Below are 19,940 nucleotides of genomic sequence, written 5' to 3' on the forward strand. Positions count from 1 at the left end.
CAAAAATTTCTTACAGTCTTGTCTGAGCTCTTGCTATTTGTTTTATTTTGAAAAGATCACTTCTATCCAACCCTTCTCTTTGACCAAAAACTTATTCATCCTAAAATACCTGGCTCAACTTTTTAAAAATATATGATTGAGAAATCAGTGAAAATTCCCTAGTGAATCTAGCAGCAGGTTACGTTCCTCAAAATGCCCTAAATTACTTTGTAGAGCTACAATGTTCAGCATGGATCATGCGGTGTCAGAAATAAAAGAATACATGGTCCTCTCTACTGCAAACAACACGCCCCCGCTCTACCAAAGCTGCCCTGTTTTTTGTTTCTGTTTTTATTCCTTGAGGGGAAACCTTCCCCCAAGAACTTTCAAGATCATTTTCATGGACAGACTATGGAATTTTCCTATGCCATTCAGGTTGAATGAACTGTTATAGTAGAGGTTTCAGTTCTATAAATTCATGCTTCTAACTTCTCGGTTTCAGAAAGTGAAGAACTTCAGTAGCTGTCTCTCATCCTAATTAAAGATAGCATGCAGTAAATCCAACTGTCATTGCATTTCAAATCAACCAAATGCCTTTGAGATATGTTGTTATGTTCTTCAGCTTAGACAGCTAAAAAATTGCCTTATCTTTCATATTTCATTCAATATCTTTTATAATTCATTCAATGTAGTTTTGAGTTAATGAATATATAAGAAATTATGAATTTTTCTATTTCCATTTCTCTGAACTTTAACAAAACATTATCTTCAAACCTCATGTGAGTGACATGACATTGTTTTCTCTTTAACATTTTTTTCTTTCTCACAGAAAACACACACTATCACACTACGGATTGCTAACAAGGTTCTTTTCTGTATAACCACAGGATTTTAGAGCAAAAGTCAACTTCAGAAATCATAGTTCAACTCCCTCTTTTTCATAGGTGGGGAAAACCCAGGCTTAGATAATGTCCCGTGCCACATGACGTATTTTGAGATCACATGAGTATTAAAAAACAGCATTCTAAAAAGCTATATTATTTTAAGAAAATTTCTTCCAAAAATAGTCATTAAAAACATACAAACAAATACGATAACTTGACTGGGAAGGAACTTCGGGCTTATGAACTCCATACATTAGTTGGCTAAGTGAAACTACACAGAGTAGGGATAAGTCAGGAATAGAAGAAACGAGACACAAAATATATGTTCCACTCTGCCAAGTAGGAGAAGAGGGAGGATAGGCTGGGTTGAAGAAGTCAGTTTTACCAGTTTCTGCGTTGATCTGTGGTTTGTTAAGGCAGGTGTAAACAAGCAAAGGGGATAATAAGACAAAATAGGTCTCAGATAGAATATGGCAGTTAAAGTAAAACTATTTCTCTCCCTTCTGGCTGTCGCTTGCATTCTCTCATGCTTTCTTAAGATTCAGAGAGAGATTAGTTTAAAAAGAGACTTTTACTCAGTGCAAGAGTGACCCTCTGAGCTCTCTGGACCCCTCTAGGGATTGGGGTTAACAAGTGGCACCTGCCTGGGTCAGTATTTCATTTTGACATGGGTCGCTCACCCCGATCCCGCAGCCTCCCTTTTCTTAATTTCACAAGCTTAGCAGTTTGCTGAACTTTGTGTGGTAGTAGTGCTAGAGTCTTAATCATATTTATTAAACCACCTCGATGCAATTTGCCCTCCTGGCCCTCATTATTCTCTTAATTTTCTATTAAGTTCAATTTCTTTAATTGCAGAGATGGTTGGGAGGAGAAAGAAACAAGGCAGTATCTGTGTGCTGCCAAAATAAAAGCTTAGCACGTCAAGCATTCTGTGCTTCTGGTTATCTGCTGTCATGAAACCAAATAAACTGTCATTCAGCCAAATGACACCTCACCTTTGAGCTTTATTTACAGAGTAAGAGGATAAGGGTTTGCGTTTATTCTTCGAATTGTTGTGGCATAAGGTACAAGAAGGACAACTTTCATTTGAAGTAGATTTTCAAGTTTAGAAAGTATTGGAGGTTTCCCCCCACAAACCTTCCCTTTTTAATTGTTTTGGCTCCCTGATGAACTTGGAGTTCTCTGAGGGTGGGGTCTTCATCTTAGTAATTATTGTATCTCTGTTACCTAATAAAATGTATAGCTCATAATAGGTGTTCAGTAAATAAATGTATTGAATGGGCTAATAAAGGAGTAAATTCTGTCTCCATGTTCAGTGTACTCTAGCCTGTTTTTCATGAAGTGGTCAACCCAGAGGGGGAAAAATGCTTAAAGCGGTCCAGGCAGGATGGAACATTTGGCTTCTAAATATCTCTTTCAACAGGTGCTAAAGAGATCTCTGTTCTAGCTGTTGTTTTCAAAGATCTTACTCCTTGTAAGATCCTGAGGCCTAAGGTATCTGTTTTTACATTTTTTAAAAATTTCTTATCTCAATTCCTGTCCCCTACAGGAACAATAAATATATACAGGTAACACTAGACACTTCAGTTAAATAGAAAGAACTTTGCAAATTGGTTTAGGAAACATTTTAGAACTAAAAGGAAGACAGAACACAACTAGTTAAAATTGTTTGTTATCTAGTAACATCTAAGACTAATACTTTACTAATTTTACTATGCAATTGTTGAAAAAAGAGATACCAATAGCAGATTGATTCTCATTAATTATCAACGAGTGAAGTATATCTCTAGTTGTGTTAAGGAGAAAAGGTGGGACAGATCAGAAACCTGAACATAAAGCTCAGCCTCTTTACAACTATACCACCTCTTTTAATAAGATTTTATATTATATGTAAGCATAAGTCCAGAATGTCAAAGAAGAAATGTTGGGTATTTGTATATGAGTGCAAATGGGACACGTATAATTTGAGACTCTTATATTATTTAATCCAAATATTTACCTGCGCTATTGCATGCTGTCTCAAGGTCCATTCAAACATACTGAGTCCCATGTGTTCTCAAGATTGAAAACATATTACACAGGTCAGTTAGGACTGGTGCCTGGAAAACACCGAGGGATATTCGGAGCCATTTCCTAATTACCTGGTTGCTGTTCTAAAAGCAAAGAGCAGTGATTCTCAAAATGTGATCCCCTGACCAGTAGCATCAGCATCACTGGGAATTTGTTACAAATGCAAATCATCGGGTCCCAACCCAGACCCATTGAATCAAACATTCTGGGGATGGAATTCTGCAATGTGTGTGTTATGATATGTGCTAAAGTTCAAGCACTACTGACATGCAGTGTTATTTCCTTTAAAGCAGTGATCTTCAATTCCCTATTGCCCAGCAAGTATAAAGTTGAGAGGATAATGCTAAGTAAAATATGACAAAAGTTAATTTCTGTGCTCTCTGGTCAAGGGTTGCCTTGCTGAAGACTGAGTCCATCCGTCTAAAAGATTTTACGATGAATTTCAATCAGCTACATGCATATGCTTTTGGGTAGTCAGATGCTGTATCTAATAGACACATCAAAGTCATCATTAAAAAATGAAAAGTGATAGAGATATACATCTCTGAAATGAAAGAATAATTAAGTTGCTCATTAAAATATATACATTTTTAGGACAGGTGGGGTTATGTTCCAGATTCCTTTGCCTCATTCAGGAAAGGTTACCACAATGAGATGAGCCAAGGGATTCAATCCTTTTTGAGAGATATCAAAAATATCACTATTGTTGTATCTAATTAGTTTGCTTTGTAGTCAGCAGAATGAGAGAATTTAGCTATATAAACAAATCCCCTTATTTCCTCTAAATATCTTAATAATGGCTAACTTCTAGAGTTTGAAATGCTATCAAAAGATTAGCAGGCCTAAGGAAAATTATGGATTCTACCATTCAAGACGATTGTATCAGCACAATATTGTGAAGGAGTAATACATCTTTTGCTTACACAGCACAGTTATAATTCTTCTAAGTCGATTACAAGTTCTATAGCATTTCATAATAAATTATGACTTCCTGAAAAGAAATTAAATTTTGGATTATGTGATTTTCTTTTTATGTACTTGTACAAATTACATTGCAGATCAAGGAAACACAACTAAATCCTTTCCATAAGCTGTAGCAATATGAGTTTATGAAAAAACATGAATGCAGTGTAGGTGTTTATTTGCAATTGATGTGCACTGAAATTATATTCAGGAAATAAGTAAGCTATTAATATAAACCAAAATATATCTGTTTTACTTTTGAGCTATTTGAACTTTTATAGGATAATAATACAATTATTCACCAATGAATGAAAATGATTAGCTGGCATCCTGATAATTATTTTTTTGTTATTGTATTATAAAGGGACAGGTAATACAGTATGGGGATTGTGGTATAAATAATGTAATTTCTACCTCCGGTCAGTCCATACCATGGGTTGGCTATTTTATCCGTTTTAGCATAGTGATTCCCAAAACTGTATGCACATAAAAAAATCACTTGGCATGCTTTTCAATAAACAGGCTCTGGGCCTCATTCCTAAAGGTGACTTTTGCTTCAGGGTTTGTGTGACATTTTTCTTTTTCTTCTTTTTTGAAATTTTCTAGTGTAATCAGAGTTGTTATGCCAAAAGATACTCTTAATTTGTATGCAGGGAAGTGTATTGGAAAATCATTTTATAGGAGAAGAAACTTAGTGGTTTGCTTTTTCCTTTTAATTTTTTTCTAAATGGGGCATTGGAAAAGAACGTGCCCACATGGCTCACAGGGTATTGTTCATGCAATTGTTAACAGCCACTGCTCATGTGACTGCTTTGGGAACCACTGTCAATAGCATCAACCCAACGTTGTCATCCAGTTAGGCAATGCTTCCATCTTGGATTCCATACAAAGAGAGAATTGTTCCACCAACCAAGGTTTTAAACACTCTTTCTGTTTCCAGAGGTAAAAGAGACTGACCCTGCAAAGAAAGAGCAGCTGCCCCAAACAGGGTTGGGTTAAAGCAACTGAGAGCTACAGCATCATGCAACCAGGCCTGCAGATGGCGCATTGTGCAGATAGTATTAGAGGCAAGCAACACTGTTGTTAGAAGCCAACTAACAAACACATGGCATTCAAAACTATTTTGAGCAAGTACACAAGCAATCATTTGCTAATTAGATCTTTGTAGCAAGAGATGCACATCCTAGCACAGATGGTAGGGGACAAGATATAACTCCTAAAAGAAGGATACGATCTATGTTGGAAAGTTTCCCTTTGTAATACCAGTCAATGTTTTATAACCAGTTCCACTGTGAAGAAAAACTAGGAATTGACACTAGTATTACATTTAAAGGCCATGGAATAAGCCCATTTTAAGTGTCATATATACTTTTCATATCAAAAAGATGAATTCTGTCATTCTCAATAGAATCCTTTTCATCTTTATAAAAGCTCTGAGTTAAGAACCCCATTTAGATACTGCCATTTATAGATAACTGGATTGGAAAGGCTCTGCTATTATTTTGAGATTCTGGTGACTTAGAGGTGGCTAAGTGTAGCAACCAGCAACTCTAACATAATTCTGTATTAACAATAAAGCTTATTTTCTGTCTGGGAGGCTGTATGTTACAGTCAGACTTGGGTTCAGGTGTTGTTTCCTCCTGATATTTCATCAACCCCTGTGCAATGCTGACTGGGCCTGCCTGAAGGTTTTTCTCAGCAGCAGATGACAAGAGATGAAAATTGAAAAGGAGAGAAATGTGCATAGAAAGGGTACAAGAGAACATGGAGAAGGGTAAAGAGAGGGAAGGAGGGGAAGAAAAATATTTAAATGTAGGAAAGAAAGGATCTAGGATCCATGCTGTCTCTCTAACAAATTACACTCTTAGAGGCTAAACATTCATTTACTTACTTGAATTTTCCTTTAAAATTTTATGTGTGAGGAGTTTAGCAATTGATATTGCAAGAGTTATAAAGGGAGAAGGCACCAAGCTCAGTATATCTATTTTCATAATTTTCTCTGGTAAGAAGAAGAGTTCTGTGATATAGCCATTGATTTGCAACCACATTTATAATGTGAAACATACACAGTTGAAGCTGGAGATTTATCTGAAATAAGGAATCCATTTTTGATTGGTGAACAAGCTACCTTGCAACTTTTCCGGTTAGTGGATGGCTTGGCCCACACAGTTTCTTTTTAAGTACAAGTATGATTTGACTGGTTAAAATGCAGCTTAGCGATATATCACTCACATTAGAGTTCAACCCCAAAGACTAATAACATAGTAGTAGCGTTAGGACAAATTTCTGGAAATGTGGCATTTTAAATATAATGTCATCCATAAATGATTTGTGGTCCTTAAAATCCACTAAAAGGAGATAGAATTTCCCACAAGAAATCAGTAATTTCTTCACTACTTTTCAAAAACAGTAAGTGGACTTAAAGTCTGAATATAAAACATCAAAGGGAATCTCCACTTATGATCCCCAATTGCTTGTTCTCACCTAATTCAGCGAAAGAACCTTAAAAATGAGATTGATGCTCTCAAACGGTGCAAAACCAGTAAGACACTTTGGGGAATGGAGCTTTATTGTATTCAAACTAGACTGTGGCTGCAGTGGCCGCACAGCTCATGGAAGTACATTTTTGAAGTATTGTACCTACGCACGTGCATCCTCGTACTGCTCATTTGTAGGATGCTAAATAGCAAGTTCATCTTTCAAAAGACTGAGGTGTGAGGATGACGAAAAAGACATCGGGGGAAAATGTATAAATGTCTCCTTCAGGTCAACCTCACATGTGAAGAGGCCCAATCTCAAAAGAAGCACTTTTGGCCTTATAAAAGGGATCTTTGCTCTGAAATCCAACCTAGTTTTACATATGTCTCAGAGTCTTATCACAGTAAGAAATAATGGAAATAAAACCTAAAATAGATATAGCCCCATATGCTAGCCACCTTTGGGATTGTTTTATGGAGGGGGTGATGGTGGGAGAATGCCAGCCGCATGAGCTTCCCTCTCAGCACCATCTCTAGTCCTTAATTCCCGGATGCTCACGTTGGTTTGTGAGAGGAAAGGCTGTGGCAGCAGGAGGAGGCAGGTGCGTAGCTAGTATTGCAATGTTTGCCTAATCCAAACAAGCAAATGAGAATAAGTGGGAAGTGCAATGGTCGTTAGGTTTAGGGGCGAAATCAGCCAGGTAAACGATCAGATGCTAACTATCACAAACCTCATAAAAGAATCTTTCTCCTTCCTTCTTCTGCTCATGGAATTGCAAGTCAAAGACATTGGACAAAGACACGACACATTACAGACACAGCATACAAGACATTTTTGATAGACATTTTTAGATGTGAACAATAAATCACCAACATATCAAAAACCACCAGCGCCACAAGACACATTTCAGAACAAACATTGATATCAAGTTGACATTGAACAATATGGTTAAAAAAAATCTGCAATTTGCGGAACTTTACAGATCATTAGCATATGCATATTTAATTGTGTATATATATGTATATGTATATATATATATATATATACACAATTGTGTATATATATACACATATATACTATACAGTACAAAATACTATTGACCCTCTCTCTCCTCCCATTCACATGCTAAGAGATTTACTAAAGTATTCTGTTGTGGACATAATAATCAACTTAGTTGTTAATGTGGTTTTAGATTATTATCATTTCCTCTGCTTTAGATAAACCATGTAAAATATGATTATAAAATCTTCATTACCAAATAGATATGCTGCTAATGATCTCTAAGTAGGTATTTGGTCATTAGAGACGTTAAAAACATACCCACCTCTTTCCCTCCCATGGATTCAAACATTTTTTCCAACTGGACCCGCAATTGTTGAATATTGTTCATCAATATACAGGGCTTTAAATAAAGCAAACAAAAACAAAAAAGGTGTGAGATCACACAATGCAATATATAGATGATGTATTATAGAAACGTATGCTTGAAACCTATATAATTTTACTAATGACAGTCTCCTCAATAAGTTTAATTTAAAAAGTGTGAGAATCCTTTATACACTAAATTATTTAATGAATTTACCTTACATATAGTAATATATGCAACTATCACTGAAGTCCTTGTATATTTGGCAAATAGAGTAATTTTGCTACTTTAAGATTATGCATTTTAACAGTTAAGAATGGACAGGGAAAAATATACTGACCACTTTGAAGAATCAAATATAGTAATATACTTTGACAATAAACCATGGAAGACTTACTACTAAAGTTTCTTTTATTCTTAACATCATGGCATTTTACACTTAGAAATTAACCAAATTCTGTTTTTAAAGACTTATTATAAGAAAAACAGATTATTTAAAATTTTTATGGTATTTCACTGTTTTAAAAAACCAAAACACCATCTGAACTTTTAAAAATACAAGGAAATTAACAACAACAACAACAACAACAAAGAAAACGTTAAATAAATTCTCCTTGGCTACAGATGAAGTCCACATGTAGGTATTCAACACCCTTCATTATCTGGTTCTTCCCATCTCCATCTACTGCTTTATCGTTGACTCTCAACTCTGTTTATTCCCTCCAAAACACCTGCACTTTCTAGATGCTGTGACTTGGCTTAGCATGTGGCCTCCTCACTTAGCCTCTTTGCCTATTTGAATCATATCCATCATTCAGGTTACAGCCTTCTCTTTTCTAGATTGTATCGTTTTGCCACTCAGTTGACATTTGTTTTGCTTTGCATTTGAATTGCTTTTAACTTTCTCACTAGCTGAACTTAAATGCACTGTCCATGTTACTATGTCTTTTTTCACTTTTTGTCTTTCTCACAGAGTACCACACAGAGCCTTACACTTGCTTACAAAATGTTTATTGACTCATTGCTTCCAAGGAGGCAGAAATATAACAATAGCATAAAGATTCAAGGACTATATGCTAGGACTAGACTTTAGAATAGTAGAAATTAATTTATAATTAGAAAGTAAAATTCAGTATAGTTCTAGAATAATTTTATATTTGTTGCATTCTGATTCTAAAGAGCCAGGAGATCAAGGGAAAGAAAAACAGGAAAGAAAGGAAAATGGGTGTATCTTCTGAGTTGCTGGGAAATAAGCCAATAATGAATCAGAGAGAGGCATGCAAAGGACTGAGGACATCTGAGAGGTATTAGCTCTCATCACTGGTAAAATTTTATTATTGTTTTAACCTCATTACTTTGCAGACTTTCTACTTGATTCTGAAAGTGACCACATCCTTTGATTTATGAAACATTTTTAAACTTGTTTCCTTGATTATAATCACTTAAATATTTTATTTTTTAAACACAAGTATCTATTTGTCTCCCACAGATGCTGTTCAGAAATCTGAAGCACATTCCACAAATGATTCTGATCCCCTGGCATGACTGAGAGCCACTTCACTTAAGCTTAGTCCTTTGCATGGCATGTGTTGTCAGACTTCCAGGGGATTCAGTACCTAGACGTAAAGTCAACAAACTGAGCCAACTGAGCCAACAGAGTTTTTTCCACTAGGGGATAGGTTATTATTTGGAGCTTCTTCTTCTTCTTCTTCTTCTTCTTCTTTTTTTTTTTTTTTTTTTTTCAGAGTGGGGAGGAAACTAAGATCAAAATAAGACGGTGACTCTTAATGAAAAACAGGAAGACTACATGGGAGGAAGATATTATCTCCCTTCTCCCTGTGGGTCTAAGTCAGCTGGGTGGAGTCTTCTTTGCTTATTTCATATTAACATTCAAGCTTATCTTTCTTTTGTACATATAATAGTACTCTAGTACTAGTTTTATAAATAAAAATTCAACTTCCAAGCCTTATTAATATGATCATTTCTGATGGAAAAGAGCCAATAAGAAATAAAATGAACGTGAACGCTTGGGCTCACTTGGCATGGACTGCTACTGACCCCAGGTAAGGCTACATAGAAAAAAGAGATGCAGTCATCCAGAGGGAAATAAAAGTCAATATGAGACTTTCCTCTTGGATAAAGCTTTCCCTGAACTTGAAATGTTCAAATTTCAATTTTATTTAATCAATTTATCAGAACATTGCCGAGCATTGAATTACACAAATCTACCTTAAACCTAATCATGAAAAACAGCTTTTACTTTAAACACCTCTATCGTAAAAGAAAAAAACAACAAACACTCATAGTAAAGAGAACATTAACCTCATTCAGAGTATCATTTGTTGATGAGTTAACTTAGATAAAATAATCTATGCCTGAAGTCAAATCGCAATCTTTTTATTTTATATTTTGGCTTTTCCCCTAAGAGACAATACATTTCATTTGATCTAAATCTGGAACAAAGATAGGAACATAAAATACAATGACTATGAAAGTTCTGTTCAAACTATGGTCATTTCTGCATGACTGAAGTATGTTTCTGAGTTGAAAAAGATTTTTTAAAAAGATTTAAAATCAAGTAATTTTGATTTAGATAGTATTGCTTTGCTATATTTTGGAATGTGGGGAAAATAGATAAAAAACTTCTGATACATTTCCTATTTAAAGTGTCACAGTAGAGAAAAAACGATTTGCCACAGACATTTTATATAACTGTTGTCTTTAATTTTACCTCCCAAGAAAGCAAATGTTATGATCATCTCATAAAAGATGTCTGTCTCTTTAAAAATATCTAACTCAATTTGCAGATGAAATAGGTATATTGGCATACATATACTGTGAAAAGAAAAAATAGTAAGTTTCAATGTTCTTGATATTGAAATAAATCTGTAACAATAATTATGTAGACACAAATGTACAAAAGTACATCTTCAGTTTTTCTCAGCTGAAAGCACAAACTAAGAAGCTAACTGATAGTCTTTCATGGAAAAGAAAAGCTAAAATGATATGTGACATTTGAGTGAGACTCTAAGACTGGTCGAGATATCAGTAATTAGGGAGAAAAGTATCCAGGAAAGGAAAAGTAAGTTCCTCTGCTGTAATATTTGCAAGATTGTTTTATTATGCTTTATAAAAAATTGATTTTTAAATGTATAAAATATACAGAAAAAAACAGAGAATACAATGACACTGATTTATAATTTTTTTCTCAGTTTTTAAAATTAAAAAATACACTCTAGAACATTAACACAAGTGGAAGCCTGCAGGGGCCTTTTAAGTGTCGTTTTCCTTTCGGAATGACAGGAATTGGTCTTTGTAATTCACAGCCACCTTTCAAAATCTTCTAATAAAATCAGAATCTTTTCTGAAATTATCGGGCACTGTTTTGATTTTCAGTATGTTACTTTTCAAATATATTATCCTTTAATTACAAATATGCTACTTCAAAAAACACTCTTTCTTGCCTATTAGAGTACTTGTAATCAATGGCAATTAGAGATATCTGCTGAGATAATGAGAGTTTTAATACAATTCCTGGGCAGCATATTAATTTAAAAGAAAGAAGAATCTTCTGGGACCCTCAAGAACCATTAGGACTGACTTACTTTATGAGCTGTCAGCAAGAGGTCAGTGAGGTGTCAGGGAAAAGACTAGCAGCTTTCTTTAGAATTCTCTTTTAAACTTGCCTGGTATTACTGCTTTTTGAGGAAGGAAATGGTTTTCCTCTTTAAAATAATTTACTGACTTTTTAATACCTTGTTTCAGTGGTTTTTTAAAATTCCTGTAATTTATGAACATATTTCTCTAATATTATATATGGTGAATAAGAAACATTTCACCTTTCACCATAAAATAACATATTATATTTCAAACCACTTTAGTTTACCTTGCTTCTCTTTATACTTTTTATTGATTAAACTGCAATATGGGTTTGGTTTTTATAAAGATTCTCAATCATCTAAAAGAACAAAGGCTGAGTTAATAATTCAGAGTAGAAATTCACCATCATTTCTTACATCAACAATCCTCAATTCATTTGCAAACTGAAAGACCAAATTATACTCATTTTAGTATTGGTACAAAACTAAACCAGTTGGTGTAAACACTAAACAACTTTAAAACTCCCTAGTTCTCGGCTCCAATGTTTTATAATAATGTGGGTTTTCAATTATTTATGTCTTGTTCTTTATTGTCATGGAACACCATAAGTTGCCTGGCATACAGATGCTTTCAACCTTTTTTTGAATTCTGTACTGTCAGCAGTTCATGACTACTAGAGAAGTTTTCAAACAACTTCTTGAGATACCTCTTTTCTATCATCCTATATGAGAACAGAAATAAAATTTCTCTCGCTTATTTATTAGTTGGAAGAAGTGCATCTCAACTGAGGAATACTTGAAGTAGAGACATTTTTACTTACCACGTTTTCCTTATCACAGTATGAACTGAAATCACTTGATAAAATTGCAGCATACTGAAGCAGTACTTTATTGATAGTCTAGGGGAAAAAAAAAGTCAAATGTATCCAAATAAGTACATAGTTTTATATATACACTGCAGAGGTTAATGCTAATCAGGCACTTTCATACTCTTTTTCAACTTTTCATAAGCAGTAATTAAATCTACACCCTTGCCAAAAGAAGGATTTCAATTAAACTATTATATTTAGATGACAATTTGTCATACTTTTGAGTATATTTGGAAGATATTCACATGGATCCATTCCATTTTAATACAATATGCTCCATCACGAAATTCTTTATTTCTAACCTTACTAAATATTCTGAATATATACTATTTTGTGTCAGCTTCCTTGATGCTTGAATACGTATTACCTAATGACCCCTAATGCTCTCTCTCTCTCTTTTTCCTGAATAAATAACACCTTATTTTTCTTTAATCATCTCTCTCGGTTTCTAGTTCCTAACCTTCCACACACTTACACCATATCAAATTTCTTTGTGGTGGTTATTTTCTCAACTTCCTCCAATGTTCCTAACTACCTCATTGCAAGTGAGGTCAGAGCATTCCCATACATGTACTTAACAATGAATATTTCCAATAATTTTCTATAAGGAGGCTTAATCATTAATATCAAAGACCACCTCTTAAAACATAAAACTTCAGCTTTTGTGGTATCACAATATCTCAATACGTTTACCTTCAATTTACTGTTATTTATTCATGCATTATATTTGCTAAACAATCTTACCTAATCTTTTCCCTTCTAGCTCTTTTCATCCTAATTTCACATTTTTCTTTTGCATCTAATAACTATTTCTGAGCCTAAGGCTGCCCTCTGCTTCAATCATGCAAAACAAGTGAAATGAACAAACTTTGTTAGTTACATTTTATTTCAATTACTTAAAAATGTATTGATGAGTTTGTATCCTGCTGCTTTTACTTATATAGCTTTAATTATCCTAAGCTAAATGTGGATGTGGTTTTCTTAGAAGAGAAAAAGCAACAATAACAGGAGATATATGCCATCCCTTTTTATGGAAAAATGACAAAAAAAGCTTTTATTTTTCTTTCTTATATAATGTATTCATCTGAATTTTCTTTATGGCTTAATATCAATTTGGAGAGACACTCCAAGGAGTTAAACAGAAAGCAAGATATTTAATCTACAAACTTGAATTCACCCAATACGACTATGAACTTGTTTTACGGACTTTTAAGGTTATAATGAAAACCTGAAATTAGGGATGACATGCAGAAAGAAAATCAATACTTTGGGGAAGTACAAAGTAAAAGGATAGTATGTGTCACTTAAATAGAAAATCAGCCATGGACTATATAAAATCTTATCAAGCAGCAGACCAATAAATCTAAGAAAACAGATGGCTGATCAGACTGCAGACTGCAGTATCTTTCAAATGCAGCAGTTCACATTTCACTTTAGACAAACGCTGAAAATTACATTGGGACTTACCTAAGGAGTACTAATTCACTCATGCATAGGAATGCTACTCTTAATGTATAGGTTCTAATGACAGTGTAAATTGTAGGAATCATTTCACTAAATTGCAAAAAAACAAAACAAACAAAAGCCTGACTTTAGGAGCTTGTTGCAACTTCTACATTATCACTTGTTCAAGATAAAGTCTGGGCAGGGACCAGACATCCACACATTCAAGGTATCCCCCAGGGTCTAACGCTTGATTCTACTTCATAGGAAAACCCTGCTCCATCGCATTCCTGCTAGAAGACCACTGAGCCTAAGATCTCACACTCGGGAGCCTACAAATGCCAGTGTTTATAGCAAGTTAGCATGGGTGTGGGTAAGGAAAAGTGCTCAGTCATGTCCGATGTGCTCTAAGGCTTGTGCCCATGAGAGTTGTGGGTACACTGGCTGTAATAACATCTATTTCTTTACTAATATACAAAGTATACCTTAATGAAAGTGTACATGTACATTTTAGGAGCAACTTCAATTTCACTGTAATTTATTCAACAAGGCAAATCACGATCAGACATTAGTTCTTTAATTAATACTAGTAAGTAGTTACTTAAGATATGTCTATCTAAGTCACGTCTCCAGCAGCAACGTAAGCATCACCTGGCAACTTGTTGGAAATGCAAATTCTCTGATTTTATCTCCGATGATAGAGTCAGCAATTCTGGGGTTTGGTCTGTGCAATGTATGATTTAAAAAGCCTCTAGGTGATACTGATGCAAGCCGAAGTTTAAGAACCATTGTCCTAACTAATGAACAGTAGGGTGGAGGAAACTCTTTAGAGAGAACTTGTTGATAGAAGGGGTATCTAGCTTGGCCTGGAAGGCAGGACTGCTGAGTGTGTGGACTTAGATCATAACTTTGTCTTTGGGGGACTGTCAGCGTTCAGAAGTGGTGACAACATAAAAAGAGAGACACAACAGATAGCCTAGTGGGGGCTGTTTGCATCATGTTCTATAACAAAACACAGTTTAAATGAAGAGGTAGTCATGCGGTATAGACAGTTCTTTTATGGATGCAGCAAAGGAAGTGAACAGCTCCAGATTAAATAAAATGAAATTTTAATGGGATGCTGGCAGTGAAGGGAGGGCTCCTTCTGTATTTAAAGGATCAGATAGGATGACCAAAATATTTTGCAGCCTCAGTATGCTCTGATTTGACGTACAGCTTCTGGTACAATTGAGTAGGATGGCCATCAATTAATCAAAGTCATTACGATCTCTTGAGCTAATGCCACACTAGTAGGAATAGCCTGTTAATACTACCAGTAGGTTCACCTAGGGTATTACTCTTATAGTCAGTAGGTTAAAAACCCTGGTCCAAAATCCTTCTTTGCAGTCGCATTTTAGGCATGGAACATACAGCATTAGAGCAATGCAGAGAGGACAAGAAGACTGTGCAGTATCTCTTAAGGGACTTTAGAAATGTCACTTCAGTGTTTTCTAACAGTGTATTTTAATGGATTCACCAAAAACAGAACCCTCCCATGGATGCCTAGGTTTGACCCAAAGGGTAAAAATAAATGCTGAGATTCTGCTCTCTGACTTTCCAATTGATTTCTCAAACACCAGAATTCAGAGGTAATATAACTTGGTGCTTAAAAGCATTCCATCCCTACCATTACTAGGTGGGTGCCTTGTTTCAGTTATTTAAACTTTTTGAGCTTGTTTGTAATTTGAAAAGATAGGGAAATAATAGTATCTATGTCACTGAGGCTGTTGTGAAGAGTAAATCAGACAATATATGTAAAATGATTAATATTAGGTGGTGCTGAACGAATTGTCATTATTAGTTTTAGGTTCCCAGAGAACAAGGACTATTGTGCCTCTTTCACCATAGTATCTCCTTTAGCACCTGGCAAACAGCCAGACTCATAGCCAGGAGTCAATTAATATTTATTAAGTTTTAAGTAGTACCGAAGATATCATTACTTCATCTTTCTCTCTTTTTCATTAAAGTACCCACACTTGCCAAGAGCAGCAGTATAGCCATGGAAAATTCACTGCATACACATGTGCCCATGTTACCACTCATCACAGTTCCTGGATGTACTGCTGTGAAATCTGAAGCTTTTGTTTGGGATCTTGTTCAGTCTTATATATGATTTAGTAAAAACAAATAATCTCGTTACGGTCCATTTTAGAATGCTAACTATTCTGAAATGTCTGCAGACATCATTAATATGTCTTCTCTCCAGGGGATGGTTTAAATCAGTGTAAGTCCCAGAAACAGAATATAATTTCAGTATATTTTGATATAAGCGTCATAATCAATCCCAAGAAGGCTAAGGTTTTCAAGATTGATGATCACATCTAATGACATAAAACGAACTCTGAGAGTCTGAAGTTACTGTGAAATAGCTAATTAACCACAAAGTGCCATTTTTATTTTAATGATTTTAAAAATTATTCCCATAAAATATAATTTATTTTTTCAATAAAAGTTATCAATTTCTACTTTCCTAGAAAATGTTTTTAATTGTTTTTTAATTATTTCCTTATGATAATAATGGGGTAGTATTGAATTCCCATGGATTAAAATGTTTTACTTAATTGAAATTACTTTTTGTAATAAAAGCTCACATTTCCTCAGTGACACGTGGAGCCTAATTCTTTTCTTTTTGCTTTAGAGGATGTGTTTCCTGAATGTAAATCTCATACAACCCTCTTTGTGACCTCTACCCCTTTGTGCTTCCCTTGAGTCATTTGATTTCAGCATGGCTAGGTTTAGCTTTACAGCTGGAGAAAGGTCAGAGCTACTAAGAGGAGCAGGATGGACTGGAGCCCGAGGCCTAAAAGTTCCAGTTCAGCTTTCTTCTTTCTCTCTCTCAGTGCTTCCATATCTACACCTTATATAACTTGCCACTATTTTGAGGGTGAATTTTAGTTATTTTTCTAATACCATGTGCAATTATAATATTAGGTTGGTGCAAAAGTAATTGTGGTTTAAAAGGTTAAAAATAACTGCAAAAACCGCAATTACTTTTGCACCAACCTAATAGTATGTTACTAAATATATTAACTCTGCGAGTATTTTACATTCTCATCTGATGTAAAATATACTACAAGTCTTACAGTTCCAAGAATAGCATGTAACATACTTTTTTAAATGCTATCCCTAATGACCCCATTTCATTCTTTTCTTGAAAGTGACCCAATATGCAGCTGTTAGTTTAGAAGGCTTAGAGAACTTTTAGAATGATTCTCCTGCAGAGTAGCTGCAGAGTACACTTTAGTGGGAAATTGAAATCAGCTGCTACCAAGAAAGTCCCCTCTAGGAATTATCCCAATAAATCATTTTAGCAATTATCTTTAAAAGTGGGAGGTTGCTTTAGATATAAAGACTGGAGTTCAATATATTTCATAGCAGATAAATAATGTAATACAGTTTAGGCTGACAGCTTGTCTGCCTAAAAGCCTTCATTAACTCCCCATTATCTGAAAGAAGTTCAGCCATTTTGCTGTTCTTCAAGACTCCTCAATGTGGGTCTAACTTTCCAATAGTAGTTCCATCCGTCCTCTAGGAATCCTATGCTTTCTCTTTCTTGGGACCGCTCAGGCTAGAACCCCTGAGTCATAGCATGGTGGAGGGCGAGGAAGATTCTCTCCTTGACCAAACTCTAGCCAGACTTCTCCAAGCCCTCTTGTCAACTAGGCCTCAACATTGGCCTGTAAAGACTTGAACAAACACTAACATAGTTTCTAACACTCAAAGCCACAACCCTAGCCCCACTTAAAGTGCCTACAAAAACTCAAGGCTGTTAAAAGAATTTATAGTTCATTCCATCCAACACCTGAAGATGGGCCCTTATCTCCCAGACTCTGGGGGAGAGTAGGAGCCTAACTCCACGAGGGAGCAAACCCAGGTGAGTTTCATGAACCAACAGCCTCTTCTTGCTTTTTGTAATTTTTCATTTCTCTGACTCTACTGAGCTCCCACGTGCCCCAATCCGTTCTCCCTCATTCTTCCATTAAAATGTCCCGGGACCTCTGTACAAATCAAAGTTGAGTCCAGTTCACTCTGGGTTATTTACTATCGCAATAGTATATTACTGATTAAAACCTGTTTTCACCATTTTAACTAGTATCTGCCTGTGTTTATCTTTGACAAGTTCTCCCCTACAGGGTCATCCACCCTGTATCTGATGTTGTGTGAACAGGAAGTAAATCTTTGTGTCAAATCACAGCTTTTCTTGATTTACTTGTTACTCAGCATAAACTATCCTACCACAGTTAATAAAGAGGCTGTCTCCTAATCCTTATCCTAATAAACATGCTGTCAGTGAACCAGGTATAAACTCTTCTAAGAGCCAGAGCCAATGACAGTGTCAGGCTCAAGCCTCCTATTCCTTAAGGACCTCAAATTTAGACTTTTTGTGATAATGCAAATGAAGTTATATACCTTTGTGTTTGTGTCTGCAGTTAAAAGCAGTAGCAGGTTAAAGGTATACGTGTTTTAGGGTCTGAATTGTGTCCCCTCAAAATTCATATGTTGCAACCCTAACCCCTAATATCTCAGAATGACTGTATTTGGAGATAGGGTCTTTCAAGAGGATTCAACTAAAATGAGGCCATTCATGTGGGCCCTCATCCAATCTGCCTGGTGTCTTTATAAAAAGAGGAAACTTGGACACATATAGAAACACCAGGGGTGCACATGCACAGAGGAAAGACTACGTGAGGACATGAGGACACAGTAAGAAGGCTGCCATCTGAAGCCTAGAGAAGCCTCTGAAGAAACCAAACATGGTGTCTGTCTGTCTATTTTCTGAGATGCCCCGATTATAGTGTTTCACTGTGTCATAGTTTGGCCCTCCCCTTATGAGTTTTCTGAGGTTAGAGATTATACTTATTTATGACTAATCTCTCAAAGTGGCAAGTAACGTGTGCAAGTGAGGCAATGAGTAAACACTTGAATGAACAGCTGAGACCTCTGCCATCATCCAACCCACAGAGCCAGATTTTTTCTTAGGGCACCCAGACACAAAGATGTGCAGGTCGTTGCCCTGTTACTCTTGATGTTACATCACTACCCAGCTTAAACATCTCCAAATGTTCAATGTTTTCTAAATTGTTCAGAAAATTAAGTATAAACTTCTCAACCGGGAAAGCAGAGTTCTTCAAGACCTGAACCTATCTTTGCTCTCCAACCTTTCCCTCCTTCTCCCAGAGAACATATTTTTGCCAGAAGGTTGTTTCTCCCTGCTCTGCACATGTCAAGCTCAGCTTTACCTCTCCCTTCATTCCTGCTATCCCCATGGCTTGGAATACTTTTCTAACTTCACCTTTTTAGTCTGACTGAGCCCCATTTTCCCATGAAACCTCTGTCTATTGCAGCTGTCATTATTTTCCATTCCAACTTACTGTAGATCCCACAATATGAGACCAAAATGGGTCCCACTTCATGCCATCTTCCAATTAGCTCATGTCATGTGCTCTTATTTTTTTTTTTTCCTTAAGAAGGGCAAAGACTGCATCTACGATTTTTAAAAAATATTCTCATATCAGTTTAGTTTCGGGTGTACAGCATATTGCTTAGACGTTTATATAATTTATGAGGTGATCCCCCAATTAGTCTAGTATCCACCTGGCACTATACATAGTTAGTAAAATATTATTAACTATATTCTCTATGCTATACTTTACATCCCTATGACTCCTTTTGTAACTACCAATTTGTACTTCTTAATCCCTTCACCTTTTTCACCAGCCCCCAACACTGTTCCCATCTGGTAACCATCCGTTTGTACTCTGTATCTATGAGTTTGTTTCTGGTTTGTTTGTTTATTTATTTTGTTCTTTAGATTCTACATATAAGTGAAATCATACAGTATTTGGTTTTCTCTGACTTATTTCATCTAGCATAATACCCTCTAGGTCCATCCATGTGATCACAAATGGTAAGATATCATTCTTTTATATGACCAAGTGTTGTCTATCCATTGTATATATGTATCACACCTTTACCCAATCATCTATTGATGAGCACTTAGGTTGCTTCCATATCTTGGCTTTTGTGAATAATGCTGCAATGAATATAGAGGTGCATATAGCTTTTCAAATTAGTGTTTTGGATTTCTTCTGATAAATACCCAGAAGTGGAATCGCTGGGTCAAAAATATTCTAAGTATCTCTATTTTTAATTTTTTGAGGAATCTCCATACTGTTTTCTATAGTGGCTGCATCAATTTGCAATCCCATGAACAGTGCACAAGGGTTATTCCCTTTTCTCTACATCCTCG

General features: G+C 35.5%; 1 protein-coding gene across 3 annotated transcripts in view; it reads right to left on the minus strand.

Moving 5' to 3' along the window:
* The window catches only part of UNC13C (unc-13 homolog C), a 504,352-nt gene that overhangs the window by 83,211 nt on the left and 401,201 nt on the right, over positions 1-19,940 (minus strand). For 2 of the 3 annotated variants that reach the window (XM_074327725.1, XM_074327724.1), the window contains exons 22-24: positions 12,161-12,238; positions 7,699-7,776; positions 7,105-7,134 (exon numbers count right to left, since the gene is read on the minus strand). In XM_074327725.1, the coding sequence (XP_074183826.1) occupies positions 7,105-7,134; positions 7,699-7,776; positions 12,161-12,238 (186 nt within the window). The remainder of the gene's footprint in view (positions 1-7,104; positions 7,135-7,698; positions 7,777-12,160; positions 12,239-19,940) is intronic. The other variant, XM_074327726.1, reaches the window with a different exon arrangement.

Source organism: Rhinolophus sinicus, linkage group LG03, assembly GCF_036562045.2.
Source record: "Rhinolophus sinicus isolate RSC01 linkage group LG03, ASM3656204v1, whole genome shotgun sequence".
Lineage (NCBI taxonomy): Eukaryota > Metazoa > Chordata > Mammalia > Chiroptera > Rhinolophidae > Rhinolophus > Rhinolophus sinicus.